This window comes from Malus domestica, chromosome 07 (genome assembly GCF_042453785.1).
Source record: "Malus domestica chromosome 07, GDT2T_hap1".
Taxonomy (NCBI): Eukaryota; Viridiplantae; Streptophyta; class Magnoliopsida; order Rosales; family Rosaceae; genus Malus; species Malus domestica.
Window position 1 is genome coordinate 19,740,750 of NC_091667.1, and position 18,888 is coordinate 19,759,637.

At 38.3% G+C, this 18,888-nt stretch overlaps 1 protein-coding gene across 1 annotated transcript; it reads right to left on the minus strand.

Moving 5' to 3' along the window:
* Positions 1-1,822: 1,822 nt before the first annotated feature.
* LOC103401890 (ATP-dependent helicase BRM-like) lies at positions 1,823-12,963 on the minus strand. Its single transcript, XM_008340603.4, has 14 exons — positions 12,268-12,963; positions 9,898-11,205; positions 8,407-9,759; positions 7,848-7,960; positions 7,482-7,569; positions 7,289-7,375; positions 7,017-7,109; positions 6,848-6,931; positions 6,561-6,764; positions 5,842-6,084; positions 4,215-5,768; positions 3,578-4,129; positions 3,003-3,254; positions 1,823-2,611 (listed from the first exon to the last, which is right to left on the minus strand). Exons 1-14 carry the CDS (start codon positions 12,466-12,468, stop codon positions 1,970-1,972), a joined length of 6,774 nt encoding a protein of 2,257 aa, XP_008338825.2. The 5' UTR covers positions 12,469-12,963; the 3' UTR covers positions 1,823-1,969.
* Positions 12,964-18,888: the final 5,925 nt, after the last annotated feature.

Below are 18,888 nucleotides of genomic sequence, written 5' to 3' on the forward strand. Positions count from 1 at the left end.
GGTTGTGAAGCCTTTCTCAAAAATTTAAACCTTGCCAATGGAACTCAAAGCTTGCATGTTATTCCTTTTACAAAATCCTCAATTTTCATCGATCATCATGACATAAGATTTTGTGGTATCCACTAGTGTAAATATTTTAAATTGAATATCGAATTTATTTATTGTATTTATATAGGGTCAAGGAGTGTAGCTGTAAAAAAATCATCAAAATCAGAGTTAAAATAACCGTTAAATTGTGATTTTTCGTTGATAACCATCGAAAAGTTTTGTCCAATTACTTGATCTTTGAATGTTTGTTTTTTACAATTTTTTGTGTATGAGATCTCGAAGTATATACAAACATGTTTAACGGTTGGATCATTGAAACTAGTTTCATACCATCAAAACATTAGATTCACTAACACTTAAGAGTTTATTCATACTTTTATTAAGTATAACATAAGATTTTGTGGTATCCACTAGTGTAAATGTTTTAAATTGAAGATCGAGTTCATTCATTGTATCCGTATAGGATCAAGGAGTGTAGCTGTAAAAAAATCATCAAAAATAACCGTTAAATCATGATTTTTCGTTGACAACTGTCGAAAAATTTTGTCCTTTTACTTGATTTCTGAATGTTTGTTTTTTGCGATTATTGGCGTATGCAATCTTGAAGCATATACAAACAAGTTTGACGGTTGGATCATTGAAATTAGTTTTGTAGAATATGTATCCCATCAAAACGATAGATTTACTAACACTTAAGAATTTATTTATACTTTCATTAAGTATAACATAAGATTTTGTGATATCCACTAGTGTAAATATTTTAAATTGAAGATCGAATTCATTCATTGTATTCATATAGGGTCAAGGAGTGTAGCTGTAAAAAATCATCAAAATCGGAGTTAAAATAACCATTAAATCGTGATTTTTCGTTTATAACCGTCGAAAAGTTTTGTCCCGTTACTTGATCTTTGAATGTTTATTTTTTTTCAATTTTTGGCGTATGCGATCTCGAAGTATATACAAACATGTTTGACGGTTGGATCGTTGAAACTAGTTTCGTAGAATGCGTATCCCATCAAAACAATAGATTCACTAACACTTAAGAGTTTATTCATACTTTAGTTAACTATAACATAAGATTTTTGTGGTATCTACTAGTGTAAATATATTAAATTGAAGATCGAGTTCATTCATTGTATTTAAGGAGTGTAGCTGTAAAAAATCATCAAAATCAGAGTTAAAATAACCGTTAAGTTGTGATTTTTCGTTGATCACCGTTAAAAATTGTCCCGTTACTTGATCTCTGAATGTTTGTTTTTTTGCAATTTTTTGCTTATGCGATTTCGAAGCATATACAAACAGTTTGACAGTTAGATCGTTGTAATTAGTTTCGTTGAAGTTCAATGGTATATATATTTATTAAGTAGATTTAAATTTATTTATTTTGTACGTTTCACTTAAGAAATTGAATGCTATATATATTTAAGTCGATTCAATGGTCACTAATTTTTAATATTTAATTTAATATATATATATATATATATGTATATAATTATTATAGTTTTTAGAGGTATAAAATTGTTAAATTAATATATATAATTATTATAGTATTTTTTTAGGATTATAAAATTATAAAATTAATATTTTACTTATCGTGTATCGTGTTACCTACGTGTATACCCGAACCAACCCGTTATCTTAACAGGTGCTTATCGGGTTACCCGATAACGACCCGATTCGTTATCGTGTCAACCCGAACACCCATTAATTTTGTGTCATGTCGGATTATCGGATCGTGTCAAAAATTGTCAAGCCTACCTGCGAGCCACGGAAGTTATAAGAAGCAACTACCGAGAATTTCATAGGATAAAAAGGTGATGGTAAACCAAGACCTATACTGTATGAACAGTCTGGCTAACTGCGCTTATGCCATTAAATCTATGAACAAGATGGAGAATCATCTGTCAATCCTTATGCGGAGTCATAAATGGCTCGGGCGTCTCTTTCCAGAATCTGTCCTTAACCTCTTCACGGGATTGGCCCAACCGACCGACCCTCCACCCTTGTTCGTCGGCTGAGCAGGCTGGTTAGCCCACCCTTGCGGATGGGGGTTTTGTTTTGGAACTGAATTTGGACCTGGACTTCTAATACCGCGACCCACGCTTGGGGGTGAAACAGGGCCAGCAGATCCAGTCCTAGTCTTCACCACGGACTTCTCCCTGTCTTTCCTCTTCTTCTTGCAGATAACCAGATCCCCTGGATGAGCAAGCGGTGGAGAATCATCCTGGTGATAGTGGTCCCGACTGTTACCACTTCCACTCCCATGTCTTGATTCCTTCTGGAGCATATGGCTTCGCACCCTTGTGTCTTCGCTGTTGAAAATTGGTGCACGTTGTTGTGGCTTCTGTTGGGGGGTTGAGTCAGGCTCCACCTCATTTATCAGTTTGTGTCTCTTGCTTAGGCCAACGGTCGCCGCTCTAGGGGACGGAGCCGGAGCATTGCTGGTCAAAACTGGGCTAGTAAATGAGAGTGCACTTCTGGCTTCTCGAAAATCAGTCTCCGCAAAAGCTATTTTCAAGATATCAAAGAAAAGATCATGTACTTTCCTGGCTTCAGTTCTTACCTGCGCATCATTGTTAAACCCGAGGCTGTCAGTTCAATTTATTGGAAGACTGCAGACCATATGTACATAAATGCATCTACTAACAGCAAGGTAAGGAAATCTGTCACTTGCACATACAATTGAAAAATACAGGCATTCATAAACTATCAAAAGTCAAGGGTTTTTGTGGCCCTCAACCTTTACACACTTTGGCTATGACACTATCAACAGGTTACTTTTCTGTAGCCATGTTTTAACCAATCCAGTTTTCTGGATGTTGTACAAGATGTATGTTTTAGCATACAGAGATGAGACACAATAGTTAGAAAAAAAGGTAATTAAGACAGAATGGAAATGCAGTGAATCAGTATACCAATGAGAAAGGCAGAACATCAAAACTTGAGCGACTTACCTCATAGTTAAACCCATAAAACTGCATTCCATTTTTCAGCATAGACTGCACATCGGACACAAGCTCCATTACTCCAGTATACTCCAACCTCTCTATCCGCTGATCAATCTTTCGTAAATCCAAGAGATTATTTCCAGATCCACTTGCGTAACTAGAATTTTCAATGCGCTTCCACAAATCTGTTAGTAAAGGTACTATCTGAGGACCTTCCTTATCTATTCTCCTTTGGAACTTGCTAATTACATTCTTGCACTGCAAATGTAGCAATATTAGTTAAGACTTCAACAAAGAATTGCGAGAGAAAAACCATACCCAAAACAAAATAAACAAAGAATAAAGGCCAACACGTGTTTACATTTACACGCCACACCACATCTACCAGTATAATTATATACTGATGTTTCAGACGTACTGCATAAACAGGAAGCAGGCACCTTATGACATATTATATATCTGTGCGTGTGCGTGTGCGTGTGCGTGTGCAAGTGCAAGCAGCAGATAAGGGCAGCATTTCTCACCTCAAAAATCAGAACACAGCAGTAATTTCAAACAGAATATAGGAGACACGTGCATACCTTTCTCTGGACGATCTCAGACATTTTTGTGCCATAAACAGAAGTTCCACTTGTATTCCCAACTTTTCCATCCCAATTTTCTCTGCGGGGTTCAGCAGCATCTTCCGCAGGATCAGACATGCCATTTGATCTGCCAGATTTAGGTGAAACATGCACTTTGGACATATTAGAGCCTCTCCTAGGCAAAATTCGCTTAGTTTTTGAAGATGAATCACTTTGGTCGTGCTTTACAGCATGGGGCTCTCCATATGTTTTGATTTCAGAATCAGCCCTTGACTGTGCTTGAGATTTATGGTCCACATGAAATGGCAACAGAGATGAATCTCCCCGTTGAAGAGATGGTGTCTCACTACCAGACTTCTCCTCTGGCCTCTCTATGGTATGACGAGGGCGAACCCGAAGGCTACGCTTCCTCTTGATCTTGGGTTGCAAAACCTGTTCGTCTTCACCTTCATCACGGTCATGATTCGAACTTCCAGATTGTTGGTGGTCCAAATGGTCCACGTGAGAATCGCCCGATACGACAATCTCACCTTCCTCTACATCGTCTTGCTGGAAAACACCAAGAGACTTTTAGTGAAATAGCGCACACAAACAACCCAACTATAAAGCATCAATACAGAGAGATAACACATACCATCCTCTTTGAAGCAGATCCCGGCCTACCATCTAAGGCAGACAGGGACCCAAATTTCTGAGAAGAAACAGGAGACACCGTCTGCATCAATCTCCGACTGTCTGAGGATGATCCTGAGGAACCAGCTTCTTCTAGTATGTGGTTGTTTGTAACTCTTTCTGAATCCTTAGGATATTCGTATCCACCTTCACATTCAAGGACATCCTCTTCCACTTGTTCCTTAATAGTTGGTGTTGCCTCAACAGCACCACTATATTCATCATCCTCTAACTCTTCAACTTCTCCCTCTTCTTCATTCTCATCAGAACTGGCTTCAAAGTATTCGCCATTGTCATCATCTAACTCCTTGTAGCTAGGATGATTTTTCTTGGGCCGCCCCCTCTTTCTTTCAGTTTTCGGAGATGAACCAGAGCCCATTTCAGTGGACTCCAAACCAGCATTACCACCCAACAAAGTGGTCTTAGATGGTCTTTTTGATAAACTAGCAATCACAGCATTTACTTCTTTTGTACTGGTTCGAAGCCATTTGGGGAGCTGGTTGTACCTTGTCATTTCTTCAATCCAGTCAAGTTCTTCGTCCATCTGATCAAACAATTCAACTTCTTCTTCACTTCTAGCAATCATGCGATTTACCTCCTGTAATGAGGGAACATCATGAAGAGTTTCTTGGTACCTCTCTTCATCATGCAGTAAGGTTTCCAGAGTCATACGTCTCTCTTCATGAGTTGTTCTCTGGTCAAAACGCCCAGCATTGATAACCTCATCAGCCATGTCAATCTTGTACTGTTGAATATTGTTTCTTATGAGGCTCTCAATTGATCCGATATACCGGTCCTTACCAGCAAGGTCATCCTCTGAATCAACTGTACCTCCACTTCGTAGTTCATCCTCCTTCTGATGGCTAGCCATTTTGTCAACAACTGCTTCCAAATAGATGACCTTGACCTCTCTCTTCTGTCCAATGCGATGGGCTCTAGCAACTGCCTGCTCTTCATTTTTAGGGTTTGGATCAGGATCATATATGACAACTGTATCAGCAGACTGGAGATTAAGACCCCGACCCGCAGCACGAATACTAAGTAAGAAGATAAAGCAGTCTGAACCAGGTCTGTTGAAATCCACTATAGCTGACTCACGGTCTTCTAAACTGGTTGTTCCATCAATCCTTCTGAAGACAAGATGACGCCACTGCAAGTATTCTTCCAAAATATCAAGGAGTTTTGTCATGGTACTGAAAAGAAGTACTCGATGCCCTGTTTTTTGAAGTTTAACAAGGATCCTGTCCAGGATCCATAATTTCCCACATGATCTTACAAGGAAATCCTTGGAAAAATCATTGAAGAACGGGTAATTGAGCAGCGGATGATTGCAAGTTTTTCGCAGTTCCATACATCTATTATTTAATGTTTTGTACACTTTGGGCTGGTATTGTGGATTTTTTTGAACCCTTAGCTTCTCTTCTTCAGGATCTACTCGAATAGTGCCTGTTGATTTGATCCAGTCATATACAGCACTTTGAATGGCTGACATTCTACACCTCAAAACGATGGAGATCTGCAAACAAGCATCATTGTTAGAAATCAACCACAGTAAGAAATGATTACTAAGGATAATCACTAAAGCATACCTTAGACGGGAGTGCACCTTCCACATCTTCAACACGCCGCCTAAGCATAAAAGGCTCTAAAATTTGATGAAGTCGGTGAATGATGATAACTTTCTTTTCAGTTTCAAGCCAGTCATCTTCTGCATTTGGTGTAGGGGCTTCCTTTTGAAAGGGTTTCGAAAACCAGTCATGAAATGCTTTCCGATTATCAAATACTTCTGGAAGAAGCAGATTTAAAAGTGACCAGAGTTCCTTTAAATCATTCTGTAATTGGAAAGTTATTCCCACATCAGCTCAATTCAAAATAATAAAACAATAAAACAAGGATAAAAACCTACACATAAGCAACCAAATGATCAAACAGATCATTAATCTTATTCATGACTGACACTTCTAATTTATTTTGAACAGAATAACATTTCTAAGTTCAATGAATTAGGTTCTCTATTTTAACTTCATAGTATATTGGTTTTTCATGCCTTGTATTTTAAAATAAAATAAGAATAAATTGCATGCTTCCATTTATGAATAGACACATTAATCAAAAAGTTTTGGTGGAGCTATCAAATCAAATCAGCAGCTAAATATTTTCAGCCATAACTTAGTTAGGTCTATCAAAATAAAGCACATATTATGTTTGCATCTACAGAAAATTGCATCCTGATCAAGCATTTCTTGATTTCTTAAAAAGGAAGTTAAATAATGTACATATACGAGTGTTGTGATCTCTCTTAACGAACCTGCAATGGTGTTCCTGTCAAAAGCAAGCGCCTTTGGCAACGATACCTATCAAGATCACGTGCTAGAACCGATTCCCTGTCTTTCATCCTTTGTGCTTCATCAATTATTATATACTTCCAATCAATTTTTGAGAGTTTAGACCGATCATACATAATGAACTCATAAGTTGTCACAAGGACATTAAACTTCAAGGCACAAACCTCCTACATACCAAATATCAAAAGGAAGGTTAACATTGTTCTAGAATTCAAACATTTAAGTAGATAAAAAAATTGGTGAATCGTACTTGAGAAAACAATTTTGCCCGTTGATCCTTCCCACCAACATAATAAATGCAGGACACGGATGGAAGCCAAGTATGCAACTCACTCTGTAAGGGGAACTCAGTTAGGCATCATAGCAAATGGTAAGCAATGTAGATATCTTTGTAGAAGTAGAACAGCAAATAAACTAACCTTCCAATTTACCAAGACAGCATTTGGAACAATTATGAGATGCGGCCCATAGTTCCCCTTGAACTCCATTAAATATGCAATCAATGCCATTACCTGCATGAGTATCATAGATCATTTAGGTAAACTCAGAGACTGCAAATGGAAACATGAGACTCACTCCCCCACATATGGCCAATACGAATATATGATATATCAACCGCAAAAGCTGTGCACCATAATAAAATATGGCTTTTCAAGTCTGAAGCAAGGCACTGAACAGAAGAGAAACTTACCTGTACTGTTTTCCCAAGACCCATTTCATCTGCTAATATTCCATTTAATTTGTTGTTATACAGAGAAAGCATCCATTGCAACCCAACCTGCAGAATCAAACAGACAGTCAAAAAAAGGTCTAGTATGCCACAAAAGCAATAGTGACTTAAGGCAAAACATAAATAGTAACAATTCTTAATTGCAGAAACCTACAAGTTGATAGTCTCTTAAGTTTCCAGTCCGTAACATCGAGGGTTGCCTTATGACCCTTTCATTCACAGCATGTGCAAGACTATAATACCTGAAAATATTCATGAAGAATGAGAAACGAATGGTAGATATTGATTATTACACATAAGAAAGTACATTCACAACACATAAGAGATCTCTTCTTTAAAATAAAAGCTTTTGAAACAAATGGATAGTGCAATATGAGAAGTACAAAATTAAGAAATATGAGAGATAGATATGGTAAGTTACTAGGCCACTTTAAAAGCAAGCACAAGCAAAAAAATACATCTCAAGAGCCAACTGCAATTCAAATTCTTTGTTATCAAGCGAAGCCAACGATAAACTTACTTGTTAACAGATGAACTGTCTCTAGGTGCATTCATCTCAATAAATCGATTTCTAATCATTACTTCCTCTCCAGCACAAGCCGCTGCCGTCCTAACTTCTTCCTCTGAGAGACCCTATTTGTAGACACAGATTCCAACAGGGATAAGTAACAGAGAACAGGATCAGCATGGTTTACCACAAGAAGAAAAACTTTGTGGGGAACACTAGCAACCTTTGCACTAACCTTTGCATTTAAACCTTTTCACTTTGACAAATGCCACATGTCATTTTTTTACACAAAAATCAAGACTTTTAATGCTTTTGTTTTTGGCTGGGAATCAAAGATGGAAAACAGGAAATATAATTTCAAAGACATTACTTCATTACTTGTGTAAAAATGACACCTGGCATTTGTTAATGTGAGAAGGTCCAAATGCAAAGGTTATTGCAAAGGTTGCTATCATTTCTCAAACTTTGTACCCATATAGGAACAGGGTTCTATTAAAAAGATCATGTGAAAATAAAAATTCAAGAATGATAAAAATAAAAAATCCAGTGGGGAGAATGAGAGAGACCAAACCTGTAAACGTGCAGCAGCTGCAGCAGCATTTGCTGCCTCTTCCACCTCTTGCTGATTCTTAGCTGCTGTTATTTTACTTCCAAGTTTATGAAGATATTCCTCAGTCTGACTCAGGAAAGATGATAAAACAGCATATCTCTCTGCTGCATCCCCTGGGATACTAGTCTGCTGTTCCAGCAACATTTCCCTGTACCTTTCAACATCATTATTCTTCAGTGCTTCCATCCTTTTATTCCTATGATCATCCTTTCTCTTTGAAAATTCCCTCAGCATTCTCTCATGATATTTGGCAACTCCCCTGTTACGTGCAGTCCGTGCATCGCGAATGGCCCAGTGAGCTTCTAAAAGCTTCTTACGCCATTGGAATATAGATTTCAGTTGCTTCTCTCTCATTGCTTTCTGAGAGGCCTGCACTTGCCTAGACAGCTCCATCCGCTGACGTTCGCAAAGCCGAACAAACTTCCGATAAGGCCTGTCAGGCATTGCCATTATTTCCTGCTGATGTTGATCAATTTCATCTCTTAAGCGTGCCTGTAAATCTGAAAGTCGAAGCTTTTTTTCTTCAATTTGCAACCGCAAGACAAGATCGGGCCTAATCCGTTTCCTTTCCAAATTTACTGCCAAAAGACCACCAATCTTCTTGATATTTTCTGTCCTCTTCTTGTTAAGAACTTCCACACCTTCCTCAAAAACAAGATCTTTGACGTCATATGCCAATGTTAGATTATTGTTGTTGTTGTTGTTATTGTTTACCATCACCCCTGAACCTAAAGAGTCATGTTTCCTAGTGAAAAAGGGGAAATCAAAAAGAGGTCCATGATACTTTCTAGCAGAGCTAACATCTTTTGGCAGTGGTACAGTGCTTGCTTGTGCAGGCTTTTTAACTTGCATGACATCAGATACAGCGACCTGTGTGACCTGTGATGCAACAGACTTCCCCCTATCAACTTTAATCTCACTTCTAGCAGAAGCTTTTTGAATACCACGTTCAACTTCATGGTCTGACTTTACAGAAGATAAAGTCAAATGCTGCTCTTCTTTTCCAGAAGACACCAAAGGAGTAGGTTCCTTCACCACAGCGAGTGCTCCTTGCACATGAACAGTTGATACGGTTGCTTTCTCTTCTCCGGCAAAAGCTTCCTCTTTTGCACCGTTCTGTGCATTCATTGATGCCACAGCTTGTGAATCTTTCTCATTGGACTCCATATGCCGCACATGATCTTCTAAAGTTTTCCCAGAAGATTTATCATGAATGTTTCCTCGTCCAGGAAGCAATTGCTGCTGTGGCTGCATCTCAAGAGGTGGTGGAGCAATAGCCCGTAGAAGTTCTTGAGGGAGTGTGCCTTCACCTTTCTATCAATCAATGGGAAATGGAAGTAAGCAACACGTTCATTAATCAACTCTAAAGCATCTGCAGTTTCATAAAATATATAAACTAAACATACAATTGAAAATGCAAAAAGGAAGGGAGAAAAACAGAGAATAATGCACCTTGAGTCGCCTAAATGCTAGTATTTGTGCTTTAAGAACATGCAGCTGCTGTTTAGTGAACCCATGGCGTTGCTGTCCCATCTGAGTAGCCAGTCCACCTTGTGACTGGCTCTTGTTGCCAGAAACCCCATCATTAGGAACTATAGCTTGTGGAGAAGATCCACTCAACTGTCGATGGTAATGCATCTGCGATGTTTCTGGATTGTTTTGTGGACTTTTTACATGAAAAGAGTGATCCACCCCCTGGCTTGTGTTTGCAGATGACACTGTGGGATGGGTAGAAGTCATTCCATTTCCAATAGGATTTGACTGCCTAGGTGGCATCTGGTTTTCTCTGCCATGAACAGAAAACTGCTGCATAGGGCTGTTACTATTGTTAAATATGCTACTATTTGAACCTGAACCAAAAGGGTTAGCCGCAACTGTCTGCTTTGCTTTTGCCGAGCTAGACTGTCCAGATACATCACTTGATGTATTAGCACGAGGAGAACTCTCAATTGCTACTGGAGGAGATGTAACCTGTTGCTTTGACACTGGAACAGGTGAGGATTGTGCCCCCATGTTGCTTTCATTAGCTTTTTGTTGAGCAGAAATCCTCGACTGCAACAGTGGAATGAGCTGTGACATTAAGTTGGCATTTCCAAGCTGTGAAAGATCAATGTTGTGCTCAAGTGCAAATGCTTGCAACTGAGTAGCCAACGCAATCTGGTTATTTGGCATGGTTTGGCCACTTGGCTGAGACTGTGGTGCCAACATTGGCCTTAACATGTTTCCGGGCATGAATTGACCCATGCCTGATGGTTGGGCTGAAGGCTTCGAGTCACTCCTTTGGTCAGAGACTAATGGCTGTCCTTGGCCCACCTGCTTTTCTCCACGAGTAAAGTGTTCCGTCAAATTCTTAGAAGATGATGCTTGTGCCTGACTAGGTGCCTGATTAGACATGAGTTCCTGCATTTTCATATTTCCCAATCGCATGTCCTGATCCTTTCCAGATGGCGGCCCCAACAATCCCATTTTAGCTTGCTGCTGAGGTTGCATTGTCAAACCTGACTTCTGCTGGGCAGCCTGAAAAGCATACTGAAGATATGCTTGATGAACTGGATTTAACGCTTGCTGGTCAACACCTTGACTACGACTCTGTCCATCCTGGGAGCCATGTTGTTGAGCCAAATCAATGAACTTCCTAGATTGTTGAGGCATTTGACTGGAGCCGCCCCCTCCCAAAACTCCTTGCATACCAGCAGCTTGATATGCTAAAAGAGCTTCATTCCCTTCAGGTTTTCTTAAAAATTGTTGTTGGTGTAATGGCTGCATGAACAATAAATTATGAAAACCTTAGTCACATTATCAGTTCATACGAGAACCTGCTTACAGTAGTGACATGGCCAAAAATCCAAATAACAAATATCCCCCAATACCGTTCACATAACTTCAATTCAATGATAAAGAACTAGGCAAGTCTAGCAGATGATTGATATCTTTTAAGTTAAAACAAAGACTTGAACAAATTCCCGGAACCTGAAAAGATTTCCATTACAAATGTGATCCTACCAATGCACCAGAACAATGACTGTAATTATCAGATTCAAAGTTCTGGAAACCATGCCATTTGTACTTAGTGATAGCTGTACCCGCCATAGAGCTAGTCATGTAAAACTAATAACCAAAAAGTTAAAATAAAAGAAAATGTCCACCATAACAACATAACATGATCATAAGAACCCAAGGCTCATCCTAAAAGAAAGTTATAGGAAAAAAGGCTTCTCTTAGCTTAGTTGAAAAGGTGGACTAAGCAAATTAAACCACATGGTTCCTCTTTTAAACATAACAAATCAAACTTATCATAAACTTTAAGAGCAGTAAAGCAGAAGAAACAAATACGAGCTGGACAGGGTCATCCATAATTGAACACCATATATAAGGAATGGAAGACAGTAAAACAAAACCAGAAGCAGACGCCACCTCGTCGTCATTAAACTCTCCTGAATTTAATGGAAGCAAAAGTCCATTTCAAGTTACAGTTAAGCAGCTAAAAGTGCAATGCCGCAATCAGTTCTCATTACAACCTGCCTAGTTTGACTCCTCGAAACCCTAAACAGCTCTAATTCAAGAAATCATGTAAGCAAACCAGCTAACTTACCATACCCACAACACACAGATGCATCAAAAACAACATTTGACTGCCTCCCATTTGGAACAACACTCCCAATTAGAAACCCAAACAATGCAACAATCATTAACCAGGCCACAAATGACAAAATTAATACTGACCCATCTGAAGAAACACTCCAAATTCCAAAACCCACATTCCAATTCAACTAAATTCTCACCAAAAAAAAAAAAATTCTAGCCACACATATCAATCATCACCTGTCTAGACCCCAATTGCTGCTGCTGCTGTTGCTGCTGCTGCTGATGTTGTTGATGCTGCACCGAATCAAAACCCAGTTGCGGCGTCGACACGGCCGAGGACGATGAAGACGGCGAAGCAGCCGATGACGTCGATCCAGCACGGCCAGCCGGGCCCACTCCCCGGCCGGGCCCGCCTCCTCCTCCGCCACCAGATTGCATGCAGCTCAACCCAAATTCACACGCATCCAACAAAAACCCAAATCACCAAAAATAAGAAATTGGAAAAAAATGAAAAACCCAAAAAGGCTCAAAACCCAAGAAAAATCAAATCCCTCCAAAATAAAATTCCAACTGAAACCCTATCAGGACCCTCGGATCCCAACGTTCAAAAAAAACCCCCCGAGCTCAAGGCTCTCTCTCTACAAAAACCCAAAAAATTAACACGAAAATTTCTCAGTGGGGGCTACAGACGACAGATCCTACAGACCGACGGATCCTAGAGAATCGAAGTTGACGGGTGGAATCGGCGACTCACCTCACTCCTCTTCCAATTTTTGGCGTCAAACCCTAGCGATTTTATTTTATTTTTTTTCGAAAATTTTATTTAAAAGTCATTTTTCTTTGTTTTTTGGATTTAATTCTTTACTATTTCACTCCTCTCTCTTATTTTCTGCTCAGAGCTTTTGGTGGTGGAAGCACTTCTCTGCTTTATATGGGTCTGTTCTAACTGTGGGGTTTCGTCCGGTTGACTGCCGTTAGATATTTCCGTAGAGGGGTAGAACTCGCAATTGACCCCTGTTTGGGTTGTTATTACGGAAGTGCCACAATTGGCGCATGAATTTATTACTCGCTGATTTTATTCCTAATATGCTGATAGAAGAATATGGAAAGTACTTTTAGGTCTACTGATATTTGTTTTCACTTAGTTGAATGGGAACTTGCATATGAGTTTAGATACTTAGTTGTTCTGGTGACATAACTTTGTTATGGCACTATAGTTGTATGGTTGTTGATTGTTACACACCCATCTTAGCCTCTTACACAACCTTTTTTCTTTTTTATTATCAAACTGAATAAATCAAACGAAAACAAATGACAAAATTAAATTTGGTGTTTAAGAGGAAAAAAAGGTGTGTGTTTATTTTGTCTATTGAAACTACATTCGCGTACCACCGTACGTGGAAGAGATGCACAAACTCAACTATCTGCTAAACAATAAACAATTGTGAGCAAGCTCAAGAATTGGGGGTGTGTCGGCCACAAGCTATTTGACGGTCAAGTTAGTGAAATGTTTTAGACTCAAGCAGTGGGCAAAAGAATTAGAGAATCGATATTGCTTTACCAGAGATGAACCCTAGACGAATGTATTTATATAGTGGAGAGAGAGACCCTTTTTAAAATATAATCATCGTTCTACGCCGAGAGAATCATAAAGGATATCTAAAAGTAGATATTGCATCCTTTTAGTGGTTGTGATTACTTGTGACGCATGTCAATTCCTAGATTGCAGGAACTCCAACAATTATAAAGCTCTGATTGAGTCCATATCTGGATCAGATCGCGTATCTTGCGAAATCAGTATAGTCATCTTAGCAGTGTCACTCAAACTTCGCCCATTGCCCCAAAATAGGGTCATTGTCTGATCCAGCTCCACTCGAAACTATCGAATCCATGACCAGACTTCTGAGATAATCATATTCGAATCAACCTTACTTTGGCTCTCAAAAATCATGGTCCCACAATGTTCTTAATTTTATTTATCTTATTGTTTTCCCAAAAAAATATGAATAAAAAATTTATGTGCATTTTCAAATTTCATTAAAAGATAATACTACAAATTCATCAACTATGGAAAATGACAAATTTATAGTTTCGAGGCATGCACCAGTGTATAGAAAACGTGAGCGTTGAGCATTTTCATTGTTTAAGAGTTTTTTATATAATTTAATTAATTCTCATTGGTCACAATAATAATTATGAGATGTACAGTTTGTTCTTTATTGTAGTATGACAACCATGAAGGATAGTTTCGACAATTTCAGCATTACAGTTTGTCTGGTTTCAGTTAAGTTCACATTGTAAACTCCGTCAGAACCATGTAAGAGGGCTTTTTTGCCTCTCTAAATTATTTTCAATCAACCCAAAGCATAAATCCGTCTATCTTTCTTAACAGTGTTAAGCTTGTAGGACTTGATTTCTAATTAAACAAAATTACCAGACTGAACTGCCAAAATTAAAGAGACAAGGATGAAAGTGAAAAGTAAAGCAAACTATGACCACAGAAAACAATGTAATTTTTACCCAAATAAATGCGAATTCAGTTCTTTTTATAAAAATAAAGTAGTTCAATGTAATTTTAACCCAAATAAATACAAATTCAACTTACTTTTATGAAAATAAAGTAGTTCAATGTCATTTTTATCCAAATAAATGCAAAATTCAATTTACTTTTTACGAAAATAAAGTACTACAACAACTACAAGGAGAAACCCTTTACAACAAGAGCCTATACAAGACAAAATAACATTCAAATAACGAGACAGTGTCCTAATATTACTATAGCAAAATTTTCCCTATCAAAGTGTCTCAAAAAACATGAGCATTTTACATAATTTGAGTAAAGAACAAGAAAACTAGTTTCGTATTAACCGAGAGAAAAAACTCAAATTTGTATATTGACACACCCATACCTGAAATGTTCACTTGGAATCCGAATCAAGCTGTGCTAACCGACACCAGGAGAGTAACGAAACCATAAAATGTAGTTATGTAAAAAATGTGAGTAAATTTGAACCTAAAAGTGCCTAAATACAAGAGTGCGCAAGTGAGCGGGATTACTCTCCTATACCAACATTTGCCAAGAATCCTTGTCAACACAAAAGCTCAGCCACAAAAACCTGGAGGGCCGAAAACAAGGGTCAATGGGCCTAAAAATAAAGCTTTATAAAACCTTTTAGAAAACGTAATAATCTCTCGCTGTAAAACAAGTATAGCTTTCAAATATAATATACTACATATAGTATCAAATTACTTACTGTAGCCATCAATATCCCAAGAATGCAATACTTTACAATAATTCGTAAATAAACACATAACACCCGGTAGTCACAATATATCATATAAACAAACATATGATATCGAATGCTCATCAACATATACTGACACACGAGTTCATGCAGATGTATTCTGACATGAACATGACTGGGTGTAAAGAAATGATTTACGCTCTAGTACTACAATCACGTGAAGACTGGCGCTATGTGCATCACATACGAGTCCTAATTGCCTATAGCAATCTAGGACATGACTAACACCTACAATAAATCCAAAGTGAGTGTACGGTGCGATTTGAATATACACATGAAGGTTGGCCCTGACCCGAGCGAATACTAACACCAGTGTAGCACATGATGAGCGAATAACATAATTATGATCATGTAACGGTAAATCGATAATTCTAGTCAACATAACACTATTCATGGCCGCAAATATAATTAAGACATCCCATAATAGTATGCATATATGTGCATCCCGCAGGATTCAGAACAATTTCATAATTGTCAACATTTCGACCTGTCTTATAAACGTTAATTTAATTATGGCAATCACGTAGAAAATTCATTATTAAATATATATATATATATATATATGTGTGTGTGTGTGTGTGTGTGTGTGTGTGTGTGTGAAAACTAAACAAATATATATTTTATATAAAAGAAAAGACCCACTCACATATACTTGTGAGGTCGCAGCTATTTGAATTAGGAAAACTAGAGTCTCCGATGGTAATCGCACCTAAGCATAATATTGGGACCCATTAGTAGTGTGAAATCCCGTTCCTAAATTTCACTATTATAATATACACATTGTTATTATTGAAATTTTATGTTATTTTCGGGAATTTATATTAATTTATTTGAATTTAGATTTGAATTAAACCAGTTACGAAGTTTGAAGTTTGAAAATTAATTATTTAAAATCCGTAGATCTTTCAAGGTCATAATTTATATTTATGAATAGAGCTCGATCCCACGAACGAACAGGCAAAAGCCATTTGCGAGTCCGGATTATAACGGTATAGTTACGGACGTTTGAAGTTGTGATACTATAGATTTTAGGAATTAATTATCTCCCACTTTGTGGGTAAGAGGCCTAGATCGATATGGGGTTAAGTGGACCATCGGAATTGAAAAAAAAAAAAAAGGGAGGGGGAAGCAACCAATCAGGAAGAAGAGGAAAAGAAAGGAAAAAAAAAAAGAAAAGAAAAGGAAGAAACAGACCTCAATTCCCGTCCGTACACCTGTGCACCCACCCGAGCAAATTTCGACGATTTTCGCCATTTTTTCCGTCGAACCACCACCATACAACACCTGCTCTTCTTCTACAACATCCCTTCTACCATTTTCACCCAAGATTGTGGGTTTTTAGTTCAAAATTGGTGAAGAACAGTGCGAGGAACCTGGAGGTGTTCGACAACGATTCGGTCGTTCCGGCGAGTTTCACCACCCATCACCACCCTCAATCAACTCCCCTTGGACCTAGGAACAAGACCCAACCAATGGTAGGGGCATTGGAACATCGAGGAAGGAGAATTGAAGAACACTCACCTTAGGGTTTCCGGCGGGTTCGAGCTAAATTGGGGCTTTTCCTGGCCAAATTGGACTTGGCCATAGGTATAAATTTTGCTCTAGTGGCCATAGGTATAAATTTTGCTCTACTCACTGAGATCTACATTTCTATAAAATTTGGTAATTTTTAAAAATAGTTGAATTTTTTGGTGAGTTGTGGCGGCGCGTGTGGCGGTGGACCGATGATGTCTTTCTAAGTCCAATTAGATGCCCTGAATTCATAATTGATATATGTATGAAGTGGTTTGATTGTTTGAACTTAGTTTCATTATGATGCATCACTTGATCAAAATTTGAATTGACGATCCGACCGTTGGATCGTCACCAAACTTAATGCATTATAGAACGTAATATTTTAAGATAGTTGGAACTGATGGATCGGGAATTCGACTACTGATCTTCCTGAATTGGATTTCTAAGTTAGTAAAATTAATTGTTAACCGCCACCTAATTCTAGCAATTGGCGGAGATCCGGCTGTCGGATCTCGATGAGAATTTAGTACGTTGTTCTATGAGAATAATGAGGACCCTAAGAAGTTACAAATCCAAAATCTGATGGGCGGATCTTTCGGATCGAATTTCGTGGAGTTGCGAACCCTACCGTTAATTGAGAGTTGACTTTTGGTCAACATGTCCCAAAACGTTCTGGATATTAAAATTGGTAATATGGGAGACTAAGTGAAGTCTAGTGGACCCACATTGGTTAAAGAGTGACTTAAATATATGGGGTAAGGTTATTACCTTAAATTCTTATATTAGTATCCGTTGTGAATATGAATTGGTTTTATAAGTGTGATTTTTATATATTTAGCCATAGACCTATGTTTATGAAACATGATTTGGCTTGTGTACTGATGATGGTTGTGATATATGTGTGTTCAATTATCTCTTTTTAGCAATGTGAATGATAAGTATGATAAATGCTATGACTATGTGATCTTAGAATCCTATTAGATGTAATAGTAGAATTTATATGATTGTGTGATGTATTAGTTGGTGGCCATGAGAAGTTGATGGTGTAGTGACTACATTCTAACCCATAGGGGTTGAGTTGTGGGTAGGTTGTGTGTTGAATTTCCTGCACCATGTAGCAGTGGTACATGGATGGTCATACTTGGTTAATCTGCATTGGAGGACCATACTATATGTGGATCGCGCTTGGTTAATCCGCGTTGGGCGATCCTTATGGCCATTTATACTTATGGGTGATCATGCTTGGTTAATCCGCATTGGGTGATCACTTCCTAACAGTTGTAGGAGTGACTCTGCTTGGTTAACCGTATTGGGGTTTCACTGCCTACTTGGTTACTTTCTCAAGGGTGGCTCTGCTTGGTTAATCCGTTTTGGGGGGGCACTTCCTGTTTGGTTACTTATGTAGGCTTCGGTCGAACTGCGTCCTTCGAGCCCTAATTTTTAATGTACATATGAACGATGGTTTTTGAGAATCTTGTGGGTTGAATTAGAGAAGTCGTTGGATGTCTGGGTGACTCATTCGGAGTTTTCTGCGACTTGATTAAGCATGATTCTATACTCGATGTTATAGATTGTGATCGATGGTCCGTTTTTATTGAATATCACATACTTGTATTATTGTCACTCACCCGAGCTCTGCAGCTTATTCGTGTTCCGTTTAGCCAGTGCACCATTCTCATGATGTAGGCACTGATTTTACATACGACAGGTCTGGGTAGATTATGAGAAACCATTTAATATTTTGGTTCCGTTGAATAGTCTAGAACCCGATGTTGTTGGATTCCGTTGAGTGGTCCGAAATCCTTGCTCTCGCTCATTTCCATAAGTTAGACTAGAACCCTGGATTCGAGTGAATGGAAATTACCCACAATAGACCTTGTGAATATAAATTAGAATTATCAAGTTATTACTTTGAATCCAGGTAGGGAATTATGTAGAATTCCTTTATTAAATTTTGTGCATTGATGTGTGATCTGGTTGACTAATTAACATAATTAAATGTTAATATCGTACCTCCTTGATTCATGGAATGCTTTAC